The sequence below is a fragment of the Pan troglodytes genome, chromosome 8 (genome assembly GCF_028858775.2).
Source record: "Pan troglodytes isolate AG18354 chromosome 8, NHGRI_mPanTro3-v2.0_pri, whole genome shotgun sequence".
Lineage (NCBI taxonomy): Eukaryota > Metazoa > Chordata > Mammalia > Primates > Hominidae > Pan > Pan troglodytes.
The window spans coordinates 82,154,142-82,177,232 of NC_072406.2; the positions used below are offsets into that span (position 1 = coordinate 82,154,142).

A 23,091-nucleotide genomic window follows, 5' to 3' on the forward strand; every position below is an offset into this window, starting at 1 on the left:
TAACTAGAGATGCAGTTCTAATGCACCTTGTTTTATTCCAAATGCAGGGGCTCCAAGGTGTTCCTGGACCAAAGGTAAGGAGAAGTCACATGACAGGCGCTGTGTCAGTGCTAGTAGAAAAGAGGGAAAGTGCACCTGAGACCAGCTGACCCTTTTTCCTAGAAGGCATTAGGTGACACTCCAGCCAAGGGGGTCCAGTCAGGGCAGGAGGAAGTCCTAGATTCCCTTTAGCATCCATCATTGACACCTGGCATGCTTTGGCTTCAGAAGCTTCCCATCTGTCACCCCACAAAGGGACAGGTTAGATTCTTAGCCAATAGTTAAAATCCTTTTCCCATCAAACCTGCCCTGGCCCCTTCACTCATGCTGAGTAGAGGTGGGAGAGAGACAGCAACATAGGGACCCCAGGGACCCCTCCCTGGGTCAAGCTTGGGGGGACTCTGCACTGGGCTCTCCCGGCCTCCCCTGAACCATTTCAAATGGATGAGGGGGCTGGGGGCTGTTGATGTGACAATGGCCCTTTCCTCATGCCCTGGTATTCAAGAGACTTCGGGGCAGTTTGTTCTCCCGACTAGGCTGTGAGCCTCAGGGCTCTGGAGGTAGCATCTCAGGCATCTGAGCAAATCTCTGTAAGGTTCCCGTTTTCCTGCCATGCAGTTGGGCACCTGTGCTAAGGCCTGACCTGTGGGTTTGTCCCCAGGCCACCTAGTCCTTTTCTCTGTGGGGCTCTCAAAGCTCCCACAGGATACAGGGGCTACTAACTGAGGTGGGAGTAGGCTAAGAATTCAGGGATTCTTGGTATCCTCAGCCTGCCACCCTGACCCCTCCTTCCTCTACAAATGCCACCCCAGCCTCCAGGACCCCAGAATGCAAGAATGAATTGTCTGGGACATGTCCTTGTGTGATCTCGTCCCCTCTCCCTTTCCTCCAGGGGGAAGCAGGACTAGATGGAGCAAAAGGAGAGAAAGGCGTCCAGGGAGAAAAAGGAGACCGTGGTCCCCTGGGACTACCCGTAAGTACCTTGGACCCAGCAAGACTGGTGGGTTTGATGGGCCAGGGGTGTGGGCTGGGACTGGGGGACAGCCAGCGGAAAGCTAAGGTTCTAGAGTCTGAGCATCCAGAGTTCCATGTGGTTTGTCTTTCCCACCTGGGCAAGACCACAGGCTCTGATTCTCTTCCTCCTCTGGGCCCAGGCCCCACCTTGGTGCTGGGGAAAGGCAATGCTGAAGAAGACAGGCTCCCCCACCCCAAGGGGCACTGAGCTGGGAGGGCAGCTTCAGGCCCTGCTTGAGCCTGGTTCAGAAGCAATCAAAGCCTGCTGACTTTACGGGGCCAAGCTTGGAGGGTTTGGAAGCAGTGGGACAAGAAGATAGTCTCCATTACAGTCCATTTTCCCAGAGGGACCCCAAGAGAACTCTTGCTCTCCCCTCTTAAGCACTGGTCATTGCAGAAAGGCACAGACAAAGTCGGACTTTGTGGTCCCAGCAGGCCAAGGCCATTCATCTCCTGGGTTCGTGGAGATCTCTGATCTCAGCCTGCCCAGAGCCAGAAGCCCCAGGTCAGAGGTGGGGAGCTGCTCAGAAGGTGTTCACATGTCATGATATGGGGCTGGGCTGGATAGGGCTGATGGCCTCTTCACTGCCTCACCTGTGTACAGGTGAGCGCATCCCACCACCCTCCCTGGAGCCCGGGCTCCATGCCCCCTAACCCTCCACTGAGGTTGGCATTTTTCCAAGAGCTGGAAGGGATGTTAGCGATCCATCTCATCATTTCACTGATGGTCCCAGAGAAGAAAGTGGGTCACCGGAGGTCACATACAAAGTTGGTGGCCAAGCCAGAGGCTGCTCTGAGGCCATGGCCTTGCAAAGTGACTCCTTCCAGCCACTCAGGCTTCCTCTGTCCTGGGCTCAAGGCCAGTTCCCACCCCAGGTAGCCATAAAGAGCAGAGAAACAATGGAAAGCCCAGTTACCCCCGCCTGGCAGAGCTTGAAGGCCTGGTTAATACAATCACAGCAACCAAACAGCAAATGCAGGAGGTATAATTATACTCTCATGAATGCATTCGAGGTAGGAATATTTAAGAAGCCAATCTGCTTGACAGACTACAGAAAACTGATGACTTTAGCAGGCATTTTCCCATGTCTTAAGCTGTGTCTGGAATGATTAAGTGCTCCTTACTATTAAAGAGCCTTCCTGCCCCACTCAACCACAAACCTCTTCTTATCCACATTCATGGCCCCAACGACCTTGATGAACACTCGAGAATTCAGTCAGGGGTTGAAATGCAAAAGGCACAGCGACCAAACAGGTAATATTAATATAAACAAGGAAAGTGCCAGATGAAAGACAAAGTACCTACTCTATCATTAATTTTCTCACTTTTGATAGAGGCATGGGTACAGAGAAGTATTTTTTTTTAGTTTAAGTAAACAACAGAACAAGCATTCATATGAGACAACTGACACAAACCTGAGGGAGACACTAGGGAGTGGAGGGGACTGTGGTTCACTAGAGACCGTGTATCCCTTCTTAAGGGGAACCGTCCCTTCTCAGCTCAGCTGACTGTTGCCTTGGAGGAAGGCGGAGCTGGTATTTCTGGATCTTCCTATTTTTCAAAGGAAGTTAAACATCTGGTGTTTTATGTGAAATCTTTCCATTTTCTAACATTAGATCAAAATTATTTGCAACACTGCAGACCATACAAAATATGTCAGTGGCCCACATATGGCCTGAAAGCCTCTAATTTGTGCTTTCTGCTCCAGACCTCTCAAGACAACTGAGTTTTAATGCTGCATTTTTTTAAAGTACATGGATATTTAGCTACCATTCTGTTTCCAGGTTTCACCTGGATGTTTTATTCTATGTAGTAGCAGCCTGCTTCTCCAGGCATATCCTGGAGTGTTCCCCCATTTGCCCTGCAGAAGCAATTCTCAATGCTGGCTGCACACTGGAATCCCCTGAGAGCTTTTCAAACTCACCATCACCCCGGGCTTCGCTCTTGGAGATTTTGAATTGCATCAGGCTGGGATGGGGTGGGACCCAGGCATCTGTTTTATTTAACATTGCCCCCAAGAGATTCTAATGTGCTGCCAGGGCTGAGAACCACAGCTCTCTAGCCCAGTGAGTCAAGGTCGGTCCCAGAATCGTGTGGTCCTAAATCTGAGAAGAGTCCCTGCAGAGTCCTTCTACCCAACACCTTTTCCATGAAGAAGCAGCTCATTGCCTCCCTCTTCTAGGGACTTCCTTTTCATTTGAAATTCTGAGGCTGAGGCTCAGTTGGAAGCAGTTTTCAAGCACTCAGTCCTTACCAGGCCAGAGTATTGCCGCTGCCTTCTCCCTGACTTGTCACATTGGAATCATTAGAAAAGGGTCCCTGGGTTTTCCTGGGTGGGTTTCAGAGGCAGCTTCATAACCCAGGGTTGGAACAGGAGCGCCCCCCGACCCCTGACCCACCAGCCTTGTATTTCACTGGACAAGAGCAAGTAAGGGTGCTGATAGCAGGTTGGTCTCAGTAGCTTCCCACCTGCTGCCCATTTGCTCTGGGAAATACATGGCCTTAGACCTCTGTCCCAGGCCGCTGCCTCCAAAGCCTTTGCCTACACAAGAGCCCTTGTCTGGGAGCATATGAATGGATCGAGTTTAGGTTGAGCATCTCAGACTGTAAAGTGCCAGTGAAATGTCACGCATCATTTGTAATATTATCTAAGAGCCAACTCATTCCCCCAGGCTGAAGGATAAGCAGACCAACTCCCACCCAGATTTCACAACTGGGTGCTGTCACCCAGGGCTGAGACCCTCAGGGGCGCCCCAGCATGGCCTGATCCAAACAGGAATGCAAAGAGGCTGGGAGAGCCGTCCTCACCTGGGGCCCCTCCCCAGTGAAACCTGTCCTGGGAAGGGTGCACAGCTCTGATTCCAAGACATCTCTCTAAGCATTCCTTTCTGTATCCCTTTCCCCATAACACTGAAGGGAGAGGGGTTTCTGAGAGGGAATAAAGGGAGAGAGGAGAGGAGGGGGCGGGAGGAGCAGGTGGCCATCTGCGCCGACCTCCACCCAGCCTGGTCAGCAGCCAGCCACTGCATTCAGTGTCTACATGTTTTCGTTGGTTTCCATGTAAATACCATTCCCTGTCCTCCCAAGCTTATTTCTCCAGTTGTGTTTGATTACCAGCATTTATGTCTGTCCAGAGTCACTGCTTTACTCACCTCTTCCCTCCCCATTGTTCCCTTTTTCTCCCTCCCAATCCTCTCTTCCCCTTCTTTTGGTCAAACTGTGCCCTTCGTCCAGGGAGCTTCAGGTTTGGACGGCAGGCCTGGGCCACCGGTGAGTGTCACTTCTCCATCACCCCTCACCCCACTCCACTCCACACCTGGCCTGTGATCCCTTTTGTCTGTCCCACTGTGGCCTCATTTTCCCAGTGAATCATGCTTGGTCCCACCTCCGACACCAGAAAGGTGCCATTGATGCTCTGAAGTGCCTTTTCTGGCCTCTTGACCAAATATGGCTGGCCTTCATCTGAATGCCCCTGTCCACAGAATACAACCAGGGTCCACAGAATACAACCAGGGACCTCAAACCTGCCAGGTGTGGGGTGGGAGGCCACTCCAGCAGCACCGCTCCTGATTCCACAGGAATGCTGAGTCCAGCCTGGGTGCCCAGCCCTGGAGGTTTGAGCCATGGCCTCTCCCCACCAAACACACCAGTGTCTGTGTGTGCCCGTCATGCTGTGTTGTCTTCATGCTGTGAGCTCTGTCCATCTCCTGTCTTCCCACGAGGGCCTCCTAGTCTTGTGCAGCCACCAGTCTGGTATATGTGGGGTAGGACAGCTTTGAAGGCTGAGGACAGGAGTAGCCTGCAGAAGCATAGAAGCCAGTCCCAGCTCTATGTCTTATGCACGTTCTAACCACCCTTGCACTGCCTATGACAGCACAGTCGCCCTGCAACCCAACATGGCGGTTCATTACAGAGCAAGTGAGGCACACTTGGGTCCTCTCTTCCTCCATTCTTTCTGATTCCAGAAAACAGGCATCATTTACTCTTGACTAGAAAGCACCTGGCCCTTCTGCTTATGACTAACAACTGAAGGATCAGAGGAAAATTCCCTCCTGTCCACCTCCGGTCCCTCCCCTGAGCGCCCTCTGAGGTCAACCTTCCCAGGGTATTGAGCTCACTCGCCCTCAAGTCTCGAGTCCCTGCTCGGACACCATCACGAGAGCTCTGTGCACCCAGCCCCTTCCAGCCAGGGAGGCCCTGCTCTGTCCTGCAGAGGGCTTTCAAGGCCACATCTGCCCATGCCTGCATGGAGTTCTAGTTAGCTGGCTGGAGCCACCCTCAGGGGAGGCGAGACCTTGCCAGGGTTCATGTGTGCAGCGTAGGGGACGCACTGAAGCACAGGCTCACAGGTCTTCCCAGGTGGCCGGGGGCACTTGCAACTGGCACCAAGAGAAGCCCAGAGCTTTTAGAGGTAGGAGGGTCAAGATAGACCTCTGTGACAGCCCCGTCCTACTGAATGCCTATTCTGTGCCCTCATAAATAGGAGGTGACATGGCTTGCCCAAGATGACAGACTTCTTCAGAGCCCCCCACCTCCCTGCACTGATGGAGTTCACACTGTAAACCCTTACATGCAGACAGCATGCCCTGGCTTCCAGGAGTTATTATGGGTTTGCTCCTTCGCCACAGTCCCTCCCTCTCCATCCTTTCCCACCTAGCAAACCTGTCTCAGGTGCGGGGCAGGGCTCGGGGATGATCTGTGGTTGCAATCAGAGAAACCAAGACTTTCCTCTCAATGGCTTCTCCCTTTTATGTTAGACCGAGGGAAGCAGTACAAATTCATACACTCTGTCCCTTAGGAACTGAGGCTTTATTTTCCTCATAAAATCAGTATCCTAACTTTAAGGGAAAATGTGGGGAAAAAATAAGCCTTCCCTGCCAATATTAACATTTATTGAGCACTTCCTACGCGTCAGGCTCAGCACCAAATGCTTGCTATGCATTCATGCATGGAAACCTGGCACGGTCAAGGAGGCAGACACACGTGGTACAGACGGGGAAACTGACACTCGGCAAGGCTAAGGAGCTTCTCCAATACCCAGGAGTTTGTAGGCCTCCGAGGCAAGGCCAGCCACATGACTCCATGGCACTGTGCCGAACCACTGGCCCGAGCTGACTCCTTATTGTTTTTGAGACAGAGTCTTGCTCTGTCACCCAGGCCGGAGTGCAGTGGCGCAATCTTGGCTCACTGCAACCTCCACCTCCGGGTTTCAAGCGATTCTCCTGCCTCAGCCTCCCAAGTAGCTGGGATTACAGGCACCCACCACCATGCTGGACTAAATGTTGTATTTTTAGTAGAGTTGGGGTTTCGCCATGTTGGCCAGACCGGTCTTGAACTCCTGACCTCAGGTGATCCACCCGCCTCAGCCTCCCAAAGTGCTGGGATTACAGGCATGAGCCACTGTGCCCGGCCTCCTTTTTCTTTCTGCTGTGCTATTATGGATGCCTGCAGCCTTCCTTCCTCCCTTGTGGTTGCAAAGGGGGGCCCTGAGGACATCTTACTCCCCTCTTTGTCTCACGTGAAGTAAGTCATGCCCCGCCATTCACAGATACATTCAGAGCACAGGAAACTGTCCACAGCCCAAGTCAACTCCTCCTGTCCTCATCTGAGGCCAACAACAGGAGACGCTGAACTAGAGACTTGGTCTGGCCAGGCTGTGAACTGGGAACGTGGGAAGATGTTGGAGGAGGCCAGAGCAAGCCCTGATGCTCTGTGTCTAAGCCGTGAGCTCCAATGGCTCCAGCACCCCCAGCCCCGGGCTAGCAGAGCTCATGACACGCCTCCCTGCCAGGCCGGTGTCGGTGCAGACATTGAGGCACCCTAATTCACCCCCGATCCAGCCAGTTCCGCAGGCCTGTGAGTGGGGCGAGAAGGCCCCGGCCAGAGGCTGAGGCCAGGGCTGTGGGTCTGCGGTGGGCTGGTGGGGTGGGTGTTGGCTAAACAACCCTCTCTCTGCCCCTGTGTGTGCGTCCGCATCCATCTCTGTGGCATGAAGACCCTCCCGCTGCATGTGGAGCTGCAAAGCAAAGAGGGTGCCAGCCCCCGGCCCCTGCCCCGGGATGGGTCCACTCCCTCCCATGTGCTTCTGGGAGCAAAACTAAGCAACCATTCTCCCATTGTTTTCAGCCTTGGCAAGCTTGATTGTGAAGCAAAAGGGTTTCAGTCCACAAATCTGGCCCTGAGGCATGGGGAGGTGCTCTTTCCCCAACAGCCCCTGAACCCAAAGAGGATCACGGCCCAGTCGAATGACTGCCCTGAACGAGCCTGGCCTCGCCAACCCTGAAAACTGGGCCTTGGACCTTGCTCATCTCTAGGCATCAGGTGGGGCACCCAGGGCTCCCCAGAGTGTGGGGACCCTCACCTCTGCTTTCTTTCCCCTTCCCAGGGTACTCCAGGACCAATTGGAGTTCCAGGCCCAGCGGGACCAAAGGGCGAGAGGGTGAGTGTCACTGAGCCAGGGGCCTGGGCGGCCAGGAGGGAGAGGCATGCCTGGGACCCAACACCAGGGGTCTCAGCCCTCATGCCTTCCTTCTTCCATCTCTTCTCCTGGTCATCCTCACAGCAGCCTGGGACAGGGGGTGCTGGTTGTGTAGCTATGAGTTGACAAGACTTGGAGGGATCAAGGAGATGGAGAGGCGAGGCACGTTGGCTCATACCTGTAATCCCAACACTCTGGGAGGCCAGGGTGGGAGGATCACTTGAGCTCAGGAGTCTGAGACCAGCCTGGACAACATAGCGCAACCCAGACTCTACAAAAAATTTTTTTAAAATTAGCCAGGCATGATGGTGCACACCTCTAGTCCTAGCTACTTGGGAGGCTGAGGCAGGAGGATCAGTTGAGCCCAGGAAGTGGAGGCTGCAGTGAACCATTATCATATTACTGCACTCCAGCCTAGGAGACAGAGCAAGACCTTATCTCTATAAAAAAAAAAAAAAAATGAAAAAGAAAAAGAAAGAAAGAAAGAAAAAGAAAAAGAAAAAAGAGGAAAAGAAAAAAAAAGGAATTGGAGAACTTCCTCCACTTTGGCTTCTGGCCACCTTGTGTCCATCTCAGGTTCAGTTTGGCAAGGCCCTGGGCGCCATTGTCACTGGACATGCCTAAACTTTGTAATGATTTAGGGAAACTGCATGGAACACAGGGCCAGGTGGTGTTTAGATAATTCCTGGAGGACAGCAAGAAGTCAGGAGGCCAGAGCCATAGGCCAGGCTCCCACGGTCGCTGTCGATGGACGTTGGCCATGTCACAGGACTTGCAGTTCCCGGCCTGTCCTGCTGGAATGGGCATGTCCGAGGGTGAGGGTGGAGGGTGTCAGCTGAGTGGAGGCAGGGGAGCTGTGTCTTTCTATATCAGCTCTTCCCAGCCAGCCCCTGGGTTCTACACACTCAGGGCTCGGAGGTCCCTATGTGGGCATCCGTCGAGTTCTCTGCCTGTGTGTGCAGCTCCCTGCACTCCCCATCCGCCCACCTTGCTGGCTCTGTCTCAGGTGGGGAGGGCAGGAGCTTCTGCAGAGGGCACAAGCTTCTCCGTGACCACCAGCTTGGGGAAACCAGGAGGCTGCTCTGAGAGGTGACCCTTGAGGCTCTGGAGAAGAAAGCAAAGCTCTCTTTCTCTTCCCTTTCTCTTTCCCTGCCTTCCTGTCCTGCTTTCTTCGCCCCTGCTTCAGCCTCAGGCCAGCCAGGCCCAGGACACCACGGGTCATTCTGGGAGGCCTTGGGGGATAGGCTCTGCTGGAGGGAGAGTGAGGGGGGTTTCTGAGCCCCCTCCCCAAGGCAGTGTTCGCATCAGCAGCACCCCACCTTTCCCATAGCCCTTGCTTCCTGGAGGGCTCTTGAGGGGACTGGAGAGGTTTCCTGTATTTCATACCAAAGTAGAAAATGGCAAGGAAGATTGTTACCGTGTCTGGCAGGATTCATGCATTTCTTTCTCCCATTTCAGGGCAGCAAAGGAGACCCTGGGATGACAGGACCAACGGGAGCAGCTGGGCTTCCTGTGAGTCTCTTGGGATCAGATGTTCCTCTCCTCCCACCCCTGCCCCCATTAGAAATACCCACGGCCGGCCGGGCATGGTGGCTAACACCTGTAATCCCAGCACTTTGGGAGGCCGAGGCGGGCGCATCACGAGGTCAGGAGATCAAGACTATCCTGGCCAACACGGTGAAACCCCGTCTTTACTAAAAATACAAAACTTAGCCACGTGTGGTGGTGCGCACCTGTATCCCAGCTACTCGGGAGGCTGAGGCAGGAGAATCACTTGAACCCAGGAGGTGGAGGTTGCAGTGAGCCGAGATAGCACCACTGCACTCCAGCCTGGGTGACAGAGCAAGACTCCATCTCAAAAAAACAAACACACAAACCAAAAAAAAAAAAAAAACACCTAGGGCCTGGAGCACAAATCCAGGGCCAAGGGAGAACTCTCATTTCCATGACAGACAAAGCTGCCCAGAGGCAACTGGTGATAGGCTAGCATGCCCTGCTGGGCGTTGCGCTGTGAGAGGACCAGGGCCTCTGCCATGGGGACCCTGTAATGGGATGTAGCCCCTCCCACTGTGTTAAGTGCAGCCTGCCCTCAGCAAAGTGTGCGCCATGGCCCCTGCCCTCAGAAGGGGCAGAATCAAATCCAGACCCCTGTGATAGGAGAGGCTTCATGAGCGGAGCAGCTGGTCCTTGCAGGGGACACCTGGCTTTCCATCACAGCATGCTTTCCCACCACTGTGTTACAGAAGTTGACTGTCTGCCTGAGAGAGCCCGCACTTTAGCTTCCCATCCACTGGAGGCTGTGTGTGTTGGCCAGGTACGCACATCTGGGCCAGGCTTGCCTCGTGCTAAATTCCCCTAGCTGTAGAATGAAGAGCATTTTGCACCTTGAAAAGAGGGTCTAGCAAGAGCCTGGCAGGAGAGCCTTGGGAACTCCCCTCTGCCTAGAGCATTCCTGGCCCCCACAAGCGCATCCTCAGAACTGACCCCTCACCTGCGGTAGTGACCTCGGGAGAACCCAGCCACAGGCCAGGACCTGGGCTGGAGAGGTGAGAAAACCAGAACTGTGTTTTCTTGTTTGTTTTTTTTTTTTTTTGAGACGGAGTCTCACTCTGTCGCCAGGCTGGAGTGCAGTGGCATGATCTCGGCTCACTGCAACCTCGGCCTCCCAGGTTCAAGCGATTCTCCTGCCTCAGCCTCCAGCGTAGCTCAGACTACAGGTGCCCACCACCACGGCCAGCTGATATTTTTGTATTTTTCATAGAGACGGGCTTTCACCTCGTTGGCCAGGATGGTTTCGATCTCTGGACCTCGTGATCCGCCCACCTCGGCCTCCCAAAGTGCTGGGATTACAGGCATGAACCACCGTGCCTGGCCTGAAGTGTGTTCTTGGCTTTGCCCAGAACTCATCATTTGCCTCTAGGTCAGGTTTTCTTAGCGATTTGCTTCTCTGTCCCCTTTCCGTGTAGTGGGAATAACTAAACCTGTCTCCAGTGAGTGAGGCATTGGGAGAGTTTGATGAGCCTGGAAGAAAGCACTGTACAGCTGGCCTGTGTGTCCTCATTAACATGCCTTTCTTCCTCTGATCTCTTGCAGGGTTTACATGGACCACCCGGGGACAAGGGAAACCGGGTGAGTCTGAGCCCCTGCACTCGTGCTCTGGTTATTAATGTCTTCATCATGGGGTGGAATGATCGATCGGTGATTCCTGACCAACATGGCAAACAGTTTTTCCTGATAAGTCATCCTAAATTGAAAGGCTTTACAAGGAGGGCCTTAACCTGTGGCATGTAGGGAGCCTGGGGCCTGATCCTCACATGGAAGCCTGTATTTTTCCACACAGCAAGGAGAGACTGAATCCCATGGCAGCCACCAGCTTAGCATTGCCATCCAGCAACAAGATCCATGTGTTCAGCTCTTTCTAGGTTGCCCTGATTGTGGGCCCCTACGTGATCATTTTAGATCCATTGCTACCTTGTCCTTGCCCTCTGAAACTTGGTTTTGCCAGGCATTCCAGGCCACTGGTGAGAGAGAAAATAAATTCCAGCTCCAAGAACAAGCAGACAGCTGTTGGAAGCAGCCAACCCTTTTAAAAAATATTACAGCCACTATTTCTCTTGGAAAGAGTTGGCAGGGCTCTGAAAGGACTGTGCCTTCTCAGACCCTTGCTGTCCCTTTGGTTTCTGCCATCTTCACCAGGACACACTTAGCAAATGCCCACGGCACCCACAGCCACATAACAGGGGGTGGCACCGGCCACAGCCTTCAGCATTTGGGCCCAGCAGGGAGAATTTAACTACATCTGACCAAGAGATGGCCTTTGGGTTCCCCTCTGGAGGGTCTCATCTGCTGCTGCATCATGGGGCTTCCTGGAGTGGGGGGCACACCCCCTAGAAACCAAGTGTGTCTCCTAGCGGGTCCTAAAATCCAAGGCACTTAGAGGAGAAGGAACAGATGGAGAAACAAGGCCCAGACAATGATTATGTGTTCTGGGATCCCATGGAGAGTTAGAGGAAGAGCACACGGTCTCCAGAACCCAGGTCTTGTGGCTGATCTTTGCACACTGATACCACGTTCATGCACAGAAAGTGCCAGAATGCCTATGCTCCTATCTGGCAACAGTGAATTCCATTCTCTTCAACTCAAGATCTATTTACTGAGCACTCCCATTTTCCTAAGTGCTCTTCACTGGCAGCTGGTCAAAAGCAGCTCAGTTTGTCCCGCATCTTCTATAAACAAGAGGGAGCAGCAGCGCCACCCCTGCCCATGGCAAGACCAGGTCTGGAAACCGCCGGAATAAACAGACCTGCTTCCAGATGCTCTAAGCACGCTGGGAAGGACTTTCCTCAGTGTGGCATCAAAGGATTTAGGCCTCTAAAATCTTTGATCATTCCACCTCTTCATTGGCATACTAACTTCCTTTCAAATGTCTTTCTGACGTGTTCTAGTTTTCTTTATTATATTCAATTAGTATTTTCTAAACCTCCTTCTTCAGACTTTTTCAGTTGGCTGGAGACACTGAGCCGTCTGAAGGCTGCAAAATCGGTCCTTCAAGGGACGGTGACCATGTTGCTCTAGAGGTGGAGGCAGGACAAGTACCCTTGTCACAGACAGAGGGAGGGTGGGGGCTGGCGGCTCTGATGCTGCAGCAACTGAGGTTATTGAGTCATCCACGGAGGCCCCAGGAATCAGTGGGAAAGTATTTCTATTCCCCTTCCCCTTCCCGATGTTTGACACACTTTCCTCCATCCCCTTTACAAATTAGGAATGTGTCACTTAGTAAAAGTCAAGTTCAGAAAACAATGAGGTGGCACGCACCTTTCTTTTGAGCACACCATAAAGAGCCAATTGACTTATTCCCAAAGAGCAGGTTTCCAACTCAAGGGCAGCTTGTCCTCTTCATGCCAGGGATTTGACTCTCAGGATGCCCAAATGTCCTGGAAGAGTCTCCCCTCAATCTTGCCTCCCATTCTGACCTTTCTTTGTTTCTTCGAGACAGAGTCTTGCTCTGTCGCCAGGCTGGAGTGTAATGGCGCGATCTCAGCTCATTGCAAACTCCGCCTCCCGGGTTCAAGTGATTTCCCTGCCTCAGCCTCCTGAGTAGCTGGGACTACAGGCATGCGCCACCACGCCCGGCTAATTTTTTGTATTTTAGTAGAGACAGGGTTTCACCATATTGGCCAGGCTGGTTTCAAACTCCTGACCTCAAGTGATCCTCCTGCCTCGGCTCCCAAAGTGCTGGAATTACAGACATGAGCCACCGCACCTGGCCCAGAGATTTGTTTTATCTTACAGTGAACCAAGATACAACCTTACAGGTATGCTTCTCCATGTCCCATCAAAGGATGGTCTCAGAGCCTCTTTCCTGTTCATGGAAGGAAAGTCCTTGTCATGGTGGGCAAAGGCCCAGAGCCCCAGACCAGGAGCTTTCTAAGGGACACACACGCCAGTGGAAAGAATATCCTGACCTTGTCACTAAGGGTGCTTCCCTTTCCCCTAAGTAGCTCTGTGAATTTGGCCCGGGAGCCACCTTTAGGGTAAGAAATCAGTCAAAAGATAAAGGGTGGCATGAATCTGGCAATATAATCATTCAGGAAAATTGGATGTTACTGTGGAGCTGCCTGCAAACCAGCCAGCTGAAAAGGTCTATGTGCATGCAGTGAGGCTGCTTCTGCTCTCTGAGATGCCCAACTTTGGGGGGGTGGGGGGTGCACGCATGTTTGTGTGTGTGTGTGTGCATGTGTTTGTGTGTGCGTGTGTGTGTGTGTGCATGTGTGTGTGTGTGCGCATGTGTTTGTGTGTGCGTGTGTGTGTATGTCTCACTTCCTAAGTCCGTCTTGTCTCCTCACTTCTTCCTCCTCCACTATCTCTTTTGGCCTCTTCCTTTACTGCTTCTCCCCCCAGATATGTTCATTCCATTATAATAATCCCACGTCCTTCATCCTTTCCCCTCCCCCTCACCAGCTGTCAGTTTATCTCCTCCAAAGTCCACTGTTAGACATTTACTTATGTTTTTAAGAAGCCTTTGCCCCTTGACTTTATTTGCCCCTTTCTCCCTTATCAGCTAGGGTTCCCTCTGTGCAATGGGTCTCTTTTGTGTCACTGGGGGTGGGAGGCAGGGAGAATGCAGGCAACGTTACTACTCTAATAGCCTCAAAGGACACCGGATTTGGGGCAATTGCACAGATTCTTAGAACACAACTCCCCATAGTGTCCGTTACCTGTTGTGAAAGTCTGGAACACGCCAACCCTCTGTTACCCCCGGGGTATCCTGGACTGGGATCCCCCACTCTGGCAGATTTGCCCAGCTTCTTCATTAGGAAACTGCTCATGACCCAGAGAATGAGGGGCCACACTCCTGAGAGAGTTTACCAGGGGGCTTCCCCACCCAAATAGCTAGTGGTTTTGCTGGTCTACCATTTGGGGATGATTTGTGCCATGATGTTCTTGTTGGCAGACAAAACTTCAGGCCGATGGGAATATACCTAATATGTGCATACATATTTAAACGCATGTCATTTTCTAAGTAAGGATTTGCATTTTTAGAAAATTCATTTAGAATAATGCACTGGCAGTTGCAGACCACCTCTGAAATAGAGAAATTTGAGTAATTTCCGAAGATCTGGAGGAACATCAAAAATATTATTTTGTTTGTTTGTTTGTTTGTTTGTGAGAGTCTCACTCTGTCACCCAGGCTGGAGTGCAGTGGCACAATCTCAGCTCACTGCAACCTCTGCCTCCTGGGTTCAAGCGATTCTCCTGCCTCAGCCTCCCGAGTAGCTAGGATTACAGGCTAGTGCCACCACACCAGGCTAATTTTTGTATTTTTAGTAGAGATGGGGTTTTGCCATGTTGGCCAGGCTGGTCTCGAACTCCTGACCTCCAGTGATCCGCCCGCCTCCGCCTCCCAAAGTGCTGGGATTACAGACATGAGCCACTGTGCCCAGCCAAAAATATTCTTATCCTCTGCCTTCCTCTAATGAACATCTACCCTGCAGCCTTCCACTGCAGGAACAGTGCACATGACAACCTCTGACCCCAACCTTTGGCTCCTATACTGGCTAAAAAGAAATAATGACCATTATTATCATTATGAAGCAGCTGTCGTTTAATGTGCACATACTATATTCCATTATTAAGCATTTAATGTGCACAAAGAACTCACAACATTTTTTTTTCAGACAGGGTCTTGCTTTGTTGCCCAGGCTGGAGTGTAGTGGTGCAATCATGGTTGACTGCTGCCTCAAACTCCTGTCCTTGGCTCAAGTGATCTTCCTGCCTCAAACTCCTGAGTAGCTAGGACTACAGGGACATGCCACCACACCCGACTAATTTTTTTGTTCTTTGCAAAAATGAGGTCTTGCTTTATTGTCCAGGCTGGCCTCGAACTCCTGGCCTCAAGTGACCCTCCTGCCTTGGCCTCCCAAAATGCTGGGATTACAGACATGAGCCACCATGCCCAGCCTCACAACAAATTTTTGAGGCAGGTATTATTGTACCCATTTTACAGGTAAATAAACTAAGGCTCAAAGAAGTAACTTCACAAAGTCACGCAGCTAACTGTCAGAACCAACTCTGACTTCAAGCCTTTGTTCTAATACGCTGCCCAGCATTCAGTGTCACCCTGGAGTGACACTGTTGAAGTCCCCAAGCGTTAGATAATCCCCCTTCCATAGAGGAGGGGAGCTCCCAGGAAGACTCCCTAGGGGCATACTGAGCCCCCTTTTTAGGAAACACATATAAAAATGCAAATGCAAATTCATTACAGAAGTGATGCTTCACTTTTAAAAAGAATTCCCCACAGCCCTTCTTTAAATAGACTCTGACACATACAATATAGGATTCAATTTAGAAAAATGATGTTTACTGTAGCTTTTCAGAAACAAATGAATTCCTTAAACCAACATATTCATATACAAATAACTGTCTGACTTCAGACCAGGATGAACCAGAGACACAGATAGAACAGGAGAACCCAGCTGAGCACAAGGGGCCATCCGTGAGCTCTGGACACACGCATACATATGTGCACATGGACACATATTATATTATTATAATGGAATGCATAATAAAGGCACACACATGTGTTCATGTGCCCAAGCACATACCCACACACACTCAAACGTGGGCACACACACACATATACACAAGCACATACCTGTATACTCATACATACATATACACACACGTGCACAAGCACATATATGCATACACTCATACATGCTATGTTCACACACATCCCAGGGCTCCAAGCAAAATCACCTTGCCTCCTAATAGAATGTCAAAAGGATAAACATTAATTGGGGAAAAAAAAGTTTTCACCCCAAAGCCTTTCAAAAACAGACTCAAAGAGAAGGAAGTTGGTCCCTAGCCACTGTGTTCAGCACAGACCCACGCTGGGCTTAGTATTAGCAAAACCGGCCACCAAAATCTTCAGTCTGTGGTTCCCTGCACCTGCAGCTCTGAGCCCTCTGCCTGTCCTCCCCTCCCCCTCCCACCCACCTTAGCCAAATTCTCAGGTTCCTGGGGGGTGGGGAGGAGGTGGGTATTGACTCCAAATCCTACTGGGGACAATATCCTAATTTAAAGCATCTCTTTTTCCCTTTTTAATTTAATTTTTCTTTTTCTGTCTTTAACCTTAACACATGAATGATCTTAAAGTTTTGATGTTGTTTTTTTTCTCGGACTAAACCATTATTTACAGGGGGAGAGGGGGAAGAAAGGCTCTAGAGGGCCTAAAGGGGATAAGGGAGACCAAGGAGCGCCTGGATTAGATGCCCCCTGCCCATTGGTATGTTTTTGTTTATCACTTGCATTGTTCTGGTTTTTGTCCTTGAGGTTTGTAAGTTGGAAACAAAGAAGGCAAATAAACTAAGATGAGAACCAAATGTCTACACTGAGGCTACCAAAATCTCTCTGTTCATTTGACCGGTGAAATTCTGCCCGCTGTTGGAGTTGTTTTATAACCACAGCTGCAAGTAATTCTGGCTAAATCCCTTGCCTTTGAATCCTTTTCCTTTGAAGATACAGAGCAATCGATGTGTGGAAGTGAGGAAACCACTAGGAAAGGGATTTTCAGGGAAGGCCTCAGCTCTTAGCTCCAGGATGGCTTTGGAAACCAGTGTAGCATTTGTGAGCCACGGATTTGCCTTCTTCGTTTCATGGCCACCTCTGTGGGCCAGTAGTTCAAGCTGTCTGAATCCTCACTTGATCAGGATGCAGGACACCAGAGTTAGCGTCTCCTCAGGGCCACTGATGCTCAAAACTGGGCAGAACAAGGCCAGATGAGGGGCTTCTAATGCACAGCCTCCCAACACTCACCAGCCATCCAGCTGAAACCTTTAAAGCTGCAGACCAGAACTGGTAGTCAGACAGACACCCCATGGGAAGCCTTCTCAAAAGAGCCAGCAATTAATGATGAGGCACTTCTGCTGGGTTTCTCAAGTGCCTTTGAATCCATTTGAAGGTTCTAAAAATTATGATGCACTAAAGTTGAAGTTTGTCTGTGTTTACACTAAGTGAGTCTGTAGAGAGAGGAGGATCAACGGAAAGGGGGCAGGTTGTATGTGTGCAAAGCTGAACTCTCCAGAGCACAAAGAGAGCACAAAAGCTGGATTTGGGAGATGGGGGATCACCTGGGATTTAGCCCCTGTTTGTAGATGCCTCAAGGGTCCTGCATCCTGGCCAGGGTAGGACTGGGCCTCTCTATTCCATGGTTGGAGCTGGCCAGCCTTGACCTGAATAATCATCGTGGTTGGTTTTGTGAACAGGGACACCGAGGTTTTAAAGGAGAGAAAGGGGAGCCGGGGTTACCAGGGCTGGACGGACTGGATGCCCCATGCCCATTGGTATGGCATTGCCCTTGCTTGCCTGCATGGCCGATTTGGGCTTCCCCATGTGTGTGATTCATACTGGGTTTCTCCCCAGCCACCCTCCACACTCCTCCTCCATCCCCACCCCAGTTTCCACTTCCCACTTCTTCATTCTGTAAACGCCAAGGGTCACCCCGCCTAGGCTAGTACTCTGGGGGCTCCCAGTCATGCCACCCTCTTGCATGCAAAGTTTACTGGGATGTTTCCTGGCTTCCTGCTGCAGCTACCTCTAAAGCACAGCCACTTGATGCCAGCCAGCTCTCCCACCCTGAAGTTGGTTTTGGCTGCCTCTGATACTCATCTCCAAGCTGATTCTAGACAAAGCTGCCACCAGATACCAGCTAGGAAAGTGGATTCTCTGGACTGGTTCTCAGAACCATGACTCACTTCTTTCCCTTCAGGCAGTGAAGTTAGTTCAGAATCACTGGCTGAACACCTAGCGACACATGTGAATGAGATGCCTGATCAGCCCTGTATCCCCTGCCCCTCCATCACATGATTTGGGGGACAGAAGGGCATGATTACAGAGTAGACTGAGAAGCTCTAGAAGTGAGCTGGAGGAGGGGCCACCTGCCTATTCTTCCAGGTTGGATCGTGGGTCGCTGCCCAGGTGACACCATCAGAACTAGGGGATGGTCCAGGATTAGGTTTTCGGATCCTAAAGGGTTTGTCCTTCTTGCTTAAATCTCCAAAGACATTACCAGACCCTTCCTCGTCCCTTTCTTTCATGATCAGATGGCTTCTTACTGAAGAGTCTGGGAGAGACGGAAAGGTCAAGAATGTAGTTAAGGAGGAGGCAGGGAGACAGCTAAGGACCTCTCTTCCAAGCACGTCCCAGGCGAAGTGGTAGCAGTTTATTCCCGCCTGCCCATCCCTCTCTAGGCATGGACAGTCTAGGCCTCCACGCTGATCCTCTTACTGCAAAAGAAGCTGAAGGGAACACTTCACTCCAAGGCTCAAGGGGCTACAGCTCTCCCCAAATTTCCCCAATAGGTTTGGAGTTCAAGAGCTATTTTATCATACCAGTAATAAGAGAATTTGGGGTCTCACATCCCCGCCGTGGGGTCACACAGGAATTCTCTTTGAACAAAAGAGAAAAAGATATAAGAAATTATGCTGTGTGACCCTGAGAGGTGGTCGTAGAGCCCCTTGAAGGGCAGTAGGGACTTTTTAGGAGGAGCATAGGCAACAAAAGGAGAGTGCAGAGCAAGCAGGCGGGTAGCATGCTTCCTGTCCCTGCTGGTCCTGCCAAACCCTGCGCTTGCAGACTGCACAGCCACCTTTCTCAACCAGGACTTCCACCATCCACGCACCAATGGGAATGCTGCTCTGGCCCGCAGGGGCTCCCTTGAGCACTGGCCAGGTCTTCCCTCAGCCACAATCCCCTCCCACAATCTGGGCACCTTTAGTTCTGCCAGCAGCTGCCTTGGCCTCTCTGTTCCTCACCATACATTACTTTTCATTCTCTGCCTGCCCTGCCCTCCATATCCCCCTGCCACCATCCACACACCAATGGGAATGCCGCTGTGGCCCGCAGAGGCTCCTCTCCCTCCCAGCATCCATGTGACGTGTGTCATACCGCACCATGGCAGGCTGGGGAAGGGGCACAGGGTCACCCTGAAACTGTGGAATGCACCTCCTCCCCCTGCAATCCCCTCCCCAACCCAGAGGGGAAAATGAAGGTCACCCTGATTTGACTCTCCATGTAAAATGGCATTTTCTTCCATAACATCCCATATCAATGTGTCAATTTTCTATTAATTTTACCGGGGAAGTGTCTTCCCCTTGTTTCTCACTCTGCCTCCTCCTCTGTGTTATTATGGGCTTGAGGGGTAGGGGTAGCTATTGCTCATGACTTTTACTACAAGATAACCAGACTTCCTAAGCCCTCCATATTGGGACCAATCCCTGCTGAATGCCAGGTGATGAGAGGTTTCAGCCCCTGGCGTGGGTGGATGACGTCAGACCAGGGCAGCAGAGGACTCTCATTCCACAAGCTCCCTCAGGACTGAGCACTTGCTCCGGGTCTCCTGAAGCCCCATGTCCATCTCCTTGTCTGCCCTGCCTGTCTAGCAGACTTGGGCTGAGAACCAGACCTTTGCCCTTGGCCCAGCCTCGCCTTCCCCACTGGGTCTCTAGATTTCTAGATTCCTCATAGGGTATGCCAGCAAGGAGAGGATATGAGGGCCCAAGAAAACTCAGGAAGGTTTCTATCACCAAGGGCAGAACACGAACATCTTGAGGCTAAAGGAGCTGCATGGTTGCTACCAACAAAGGAGACCGACGGTGTGCAGTTGATTCCCATGTTTTTACTACACTTCACCCCCAAATTCCCAGCAAGGTCTAAGGCTTCGCCAGGAACCCTTGTCTTCTTGCCAAAGGCATCTCAGGGCCATCCTGCAATACTCATGAGGTTGCCTGTCCCTTCATGCCCCTCACCCCACCCCAGGATTAATCATCAAAGAAGGACTGTCTACATGTCCTCCTCCCTGTGCTTAGGAAGAGAGACAAATAAGAGAATGAGAAGGCTGGGAAGGCCCTTAGCGGTCACGTCAAGCAACTGTCCTTGCCAAGGTTTTATGGAGGAGGAAACTGAGGCCCCCTTGTGCTGAGTGGCTTACCCGTGAGCAGCCGGCACTCCATAGGGCCACAGCAGAGACTGTTTCTTCGTGGCACGGAAGGACATCTCTGCTTGCTGGTCCCACAGGCTAGGACAGCCCCTATTGACCTTGCACTATAGCTGCATGTGACCTTTAACCAATGGGAAAATAGCCGGATTTGTTTCCACCTCCTTCTGAGGTTCTGACCTGTAGTAGAGAAAAGAAATAGACAAGAGTGGGTGGGCCATAACCTGATCAGCTGCCAAAATGTGTGTGGCCCTTGTTACCCCTGTCCTGCCCACTTGGTGGACCATTGCAGGAAGTCTGAGCCCTCTGCCTTCCTTTCTCCTTGCAGGGCGAAGATGGCTTACCAGTCCAAGGCTGCTGGAACAAGGTAAGGCTTCCCATTGGTTTGCACTGGGGCTCTGTTCTCAACAGTGCCATAAAGCTTCCACAATTTCCATTCTGCCTTGCTACAGATGAGGCAGCAAGACACAGGTCAAATAGTCACCGTCTCAAAGGCAGGGTGCCCATTAAACATCCCATACACTGCATGCTGTTAACAAACATTTTAAAATGCTTCTTAGAACATCAGTAAACCCTACGCGGAATGTCCATGCAGCCACACAGGTGACATCTTTATGCTTTGTGTGTTCAATGTACATAGTGTCTTTCCCCCAAGGAACTTCCCCAAGGAGTTCCAGACCATCACTCATAGAGTTCCTCTAAGGTCGTTTATGCCACGTGATGACATGTCTTAGATGTAGGACAGCTCAGTTGCTTTCACTCTGAACTCACATGCTACTGTGCCTCCCCTAGGGGCTGTGCTCCTCACCACTCTACCACTCCCCTTGCATTTAAGCTGGCAGAGCTTCATGCCACCACACATGTGACCTGCAGCCAGATCGCTCCTGGGCTCCCAGAGTTCCTACCAACAATGAGTTTTCATTGATTCACACTGGCCTTGGCATTTGCCATTGTTAGAGCAGTCTGACATCATAGGACTGTGCCCTTGCATGTGATCGCCCCATTCAACCATGGCTCCCCAGAGCACAGGGTTGCCCAGGCAGACAGAGGCCATCTGCTTGCTAACTAATCCAGAAGACCCGCCTTGGTCCCCAGCAATGGTGGCAGCCACTATGCTGCCCCATACCGTCTCCCTCCACCTTGCCTGTCACTCCAAGTCTTCTCACCAACCCCCACCACCACTGTCTCAAGGTTCATCCTCATAAAGGGACCGGAGACTCCAACCTGTTCAAGAATCTGTGCTCAATGAATCCAGTCCTGTTCCAGTGGCAGCAGAGTCACACTTACAATGAGATGAACAAGCTCCCCTGTACTAAGATGCCAGAATCTCATTAGTGCACTGGGTTGGGTAAAAGTGGTGAAACCACCAAGACCCCAGGCCAGTGCTGACCACCTACTTGCCTGGATACCTAAAGCACCCCCTAACCCAAGAAGGAAAAGCTCAACACTCAAGAGAGATGCCTCCCCAGAATCCATCCCTGGAGCCTGGCCTCGTCCTCCTGCCAAGCTCCACCTAGACCTAGTTAAAGCACCACAAAAGCAGGTCAGAGGTGTCATAAGACCTCCGAACCCTTGACCCCTAAAAAAATTTCCTCTTTAAGGTTGCTGCCAATGGTTAGGAGACAGAAATGGTTGTGCTTAGCAGGGGAAGAACAGCCACTACCAAGAGCTGCAATGTCTTGTAGAAGCAACCAGAGAGCTTCAAGACTACTCATTCACACCTTAAGTCCAATCTGGGACAATGCAGTGGTTACAACAATCAGGCCTCCAAAGGCAGCAGAGAAAGAGAGTGCCCTCTAGTGACCACAAAGGGGATTCACAGAGAGGTGAACTTGGTTTCCTCCCTTGAGGGAGCTAAGGTCGCCACCAGTTTCTTTCACCTAGGGGCTCAGGGTTCCCACAGTTCTCCTGTCCAGAACTCCCATCCAACCCAGGACAAGATTTACCTCCCTTCCTACAAAGGAAATAAACCTCTGCAGACCCACTGAAACTAACAGAACATTGTTTTGTTTTTGTTTTGCAGTGATGCCTCTAACCTTGGATTGGCCTGTGTGTGTGTTTGTACATAGAATATTTATTTTTATACAGTTTTCACTTTTTGAAAATGCCAGAAGTATGATGCATCTTACAGATTATTAAAAAAGAAAGAAAAACCTGCATATTTTGTACAGAAAATATCAACCTCTTCCCTTTTGTTTACAAGATGTTTTGTATAAGCCTATGTCTCTAATACATTTTTTGTTTGGTCGTAATGTCTGCATGATATTTGTGCACACTTATTAAGTATCGAAGCTTAATAAATTATTGTGTCCTGGTGCCAAAGGGGGCCAGCCAGAACTGAGGTGCTGGCTAGCTCATGTGTGAATTCACATAAATGTAGAGGTCCATGATATTTGCTAAGCTAGGTGTGTCTAAGAGTATTTTAAACCCTTATGGATTTTCATTATTAAAAGAAATGAAACATGGCAATTCATGATCCTGATTAATCATTATATTAAATACATTCTCTCCTGTGAAAGCAGGAATTCCCAGAAGTAGGGGTCCTCAGGAGTGTGGAGTAAGGTTTTGAAATGTGAGGTTCAACAAAGGGAGGGAGGGGAACTTTATCGAGCAATGTATGTTGTTACAGATCCCAAGTTTATCACAGTGCTTGCTGTGTGAGCATTTAGGTTCAGTTGTGCTAAGGGCACCCAGGGTTTCAAAGGAGCCATTTGCTCTTGCTGTTGGGTTATGGTAGGTTTTTGCTTGTTTGTTTTGCTTTGTTTTGTTTTGAGCTACAGTCCCTAGTACCAGCTATTGCTAATCACAGCTGTTGACTTGATATGAGTTTGTGGGTTCACTCACAACTAGCAGTTGAAGGAGCTTTGCCTCATCTGCTGTTCCACTCCAGCAAAGAGCATTCAGAAACATGCCTAGATCTGGGCTTGGGCTGGGCCAATCTGAAGTTGTTTTTATTTTTTTAAGAAATAATGTTGTATTGCTTTCCATATTTAGTGCATTGCTTAGAAAAGGTCTCAGGAAACCGGTTTTAATGACCAGTTAAGTCTTACCTGTGGTGTAGCA

The 23,091-nt window shown here is 50.8% G+C and overlaps 1 protein-coding gene across 1 annotated transcript in view; it reads left to right on the forward strand.

Annotated features, from left to right (window-relative positions):
- Positions 1–22,140, forward strand: part of COL13A1 (collagen type XIII alpha 1 chain) — an 86,907-nt gene extending 64,767 nt beyond the window's left edge. Inside the window, exons 30-39 of the mRNA XM_016918471.3 lie at positions 48–74; positions 932–1,012; positions 4,289–4,324; positions 7,440–7,493; positions 8,991–9,044; positions 10,626–10,661; positions 16,234–16,320; positions 17,300–17,377; positions 20,357–20,395; positions 22,052–22,140. Coding sequence (XP_016773960.2) covers positions 48–74; positions 932–1,012; positions 4,289–4,324; positions 7,440–7,493; positions 8,991–9,044; positions 10,626–10,661; positions 16,234–16,320; positions 17,300–17,377; positions 20,357–20,395; positions 22,052–22,054 — 495 coding nt within the window. The 3' untranslated portion in view covers positions 22,055–22,140. The remainder of the gene's footprint in view (positions 1–47; positions 75–931; positions 1,013–4,288; positions 4,325–7,439; positions 7,494–8,990; positions 9,045–10,625; positions 10,662–16,233; positions 16,321–17,299; positions 17,378–20,356; positions 20,396–22,051) is intronic.
- The last annotated feature ends 951 nt before the right edge of the window (positions 22,141–23,091 follow it).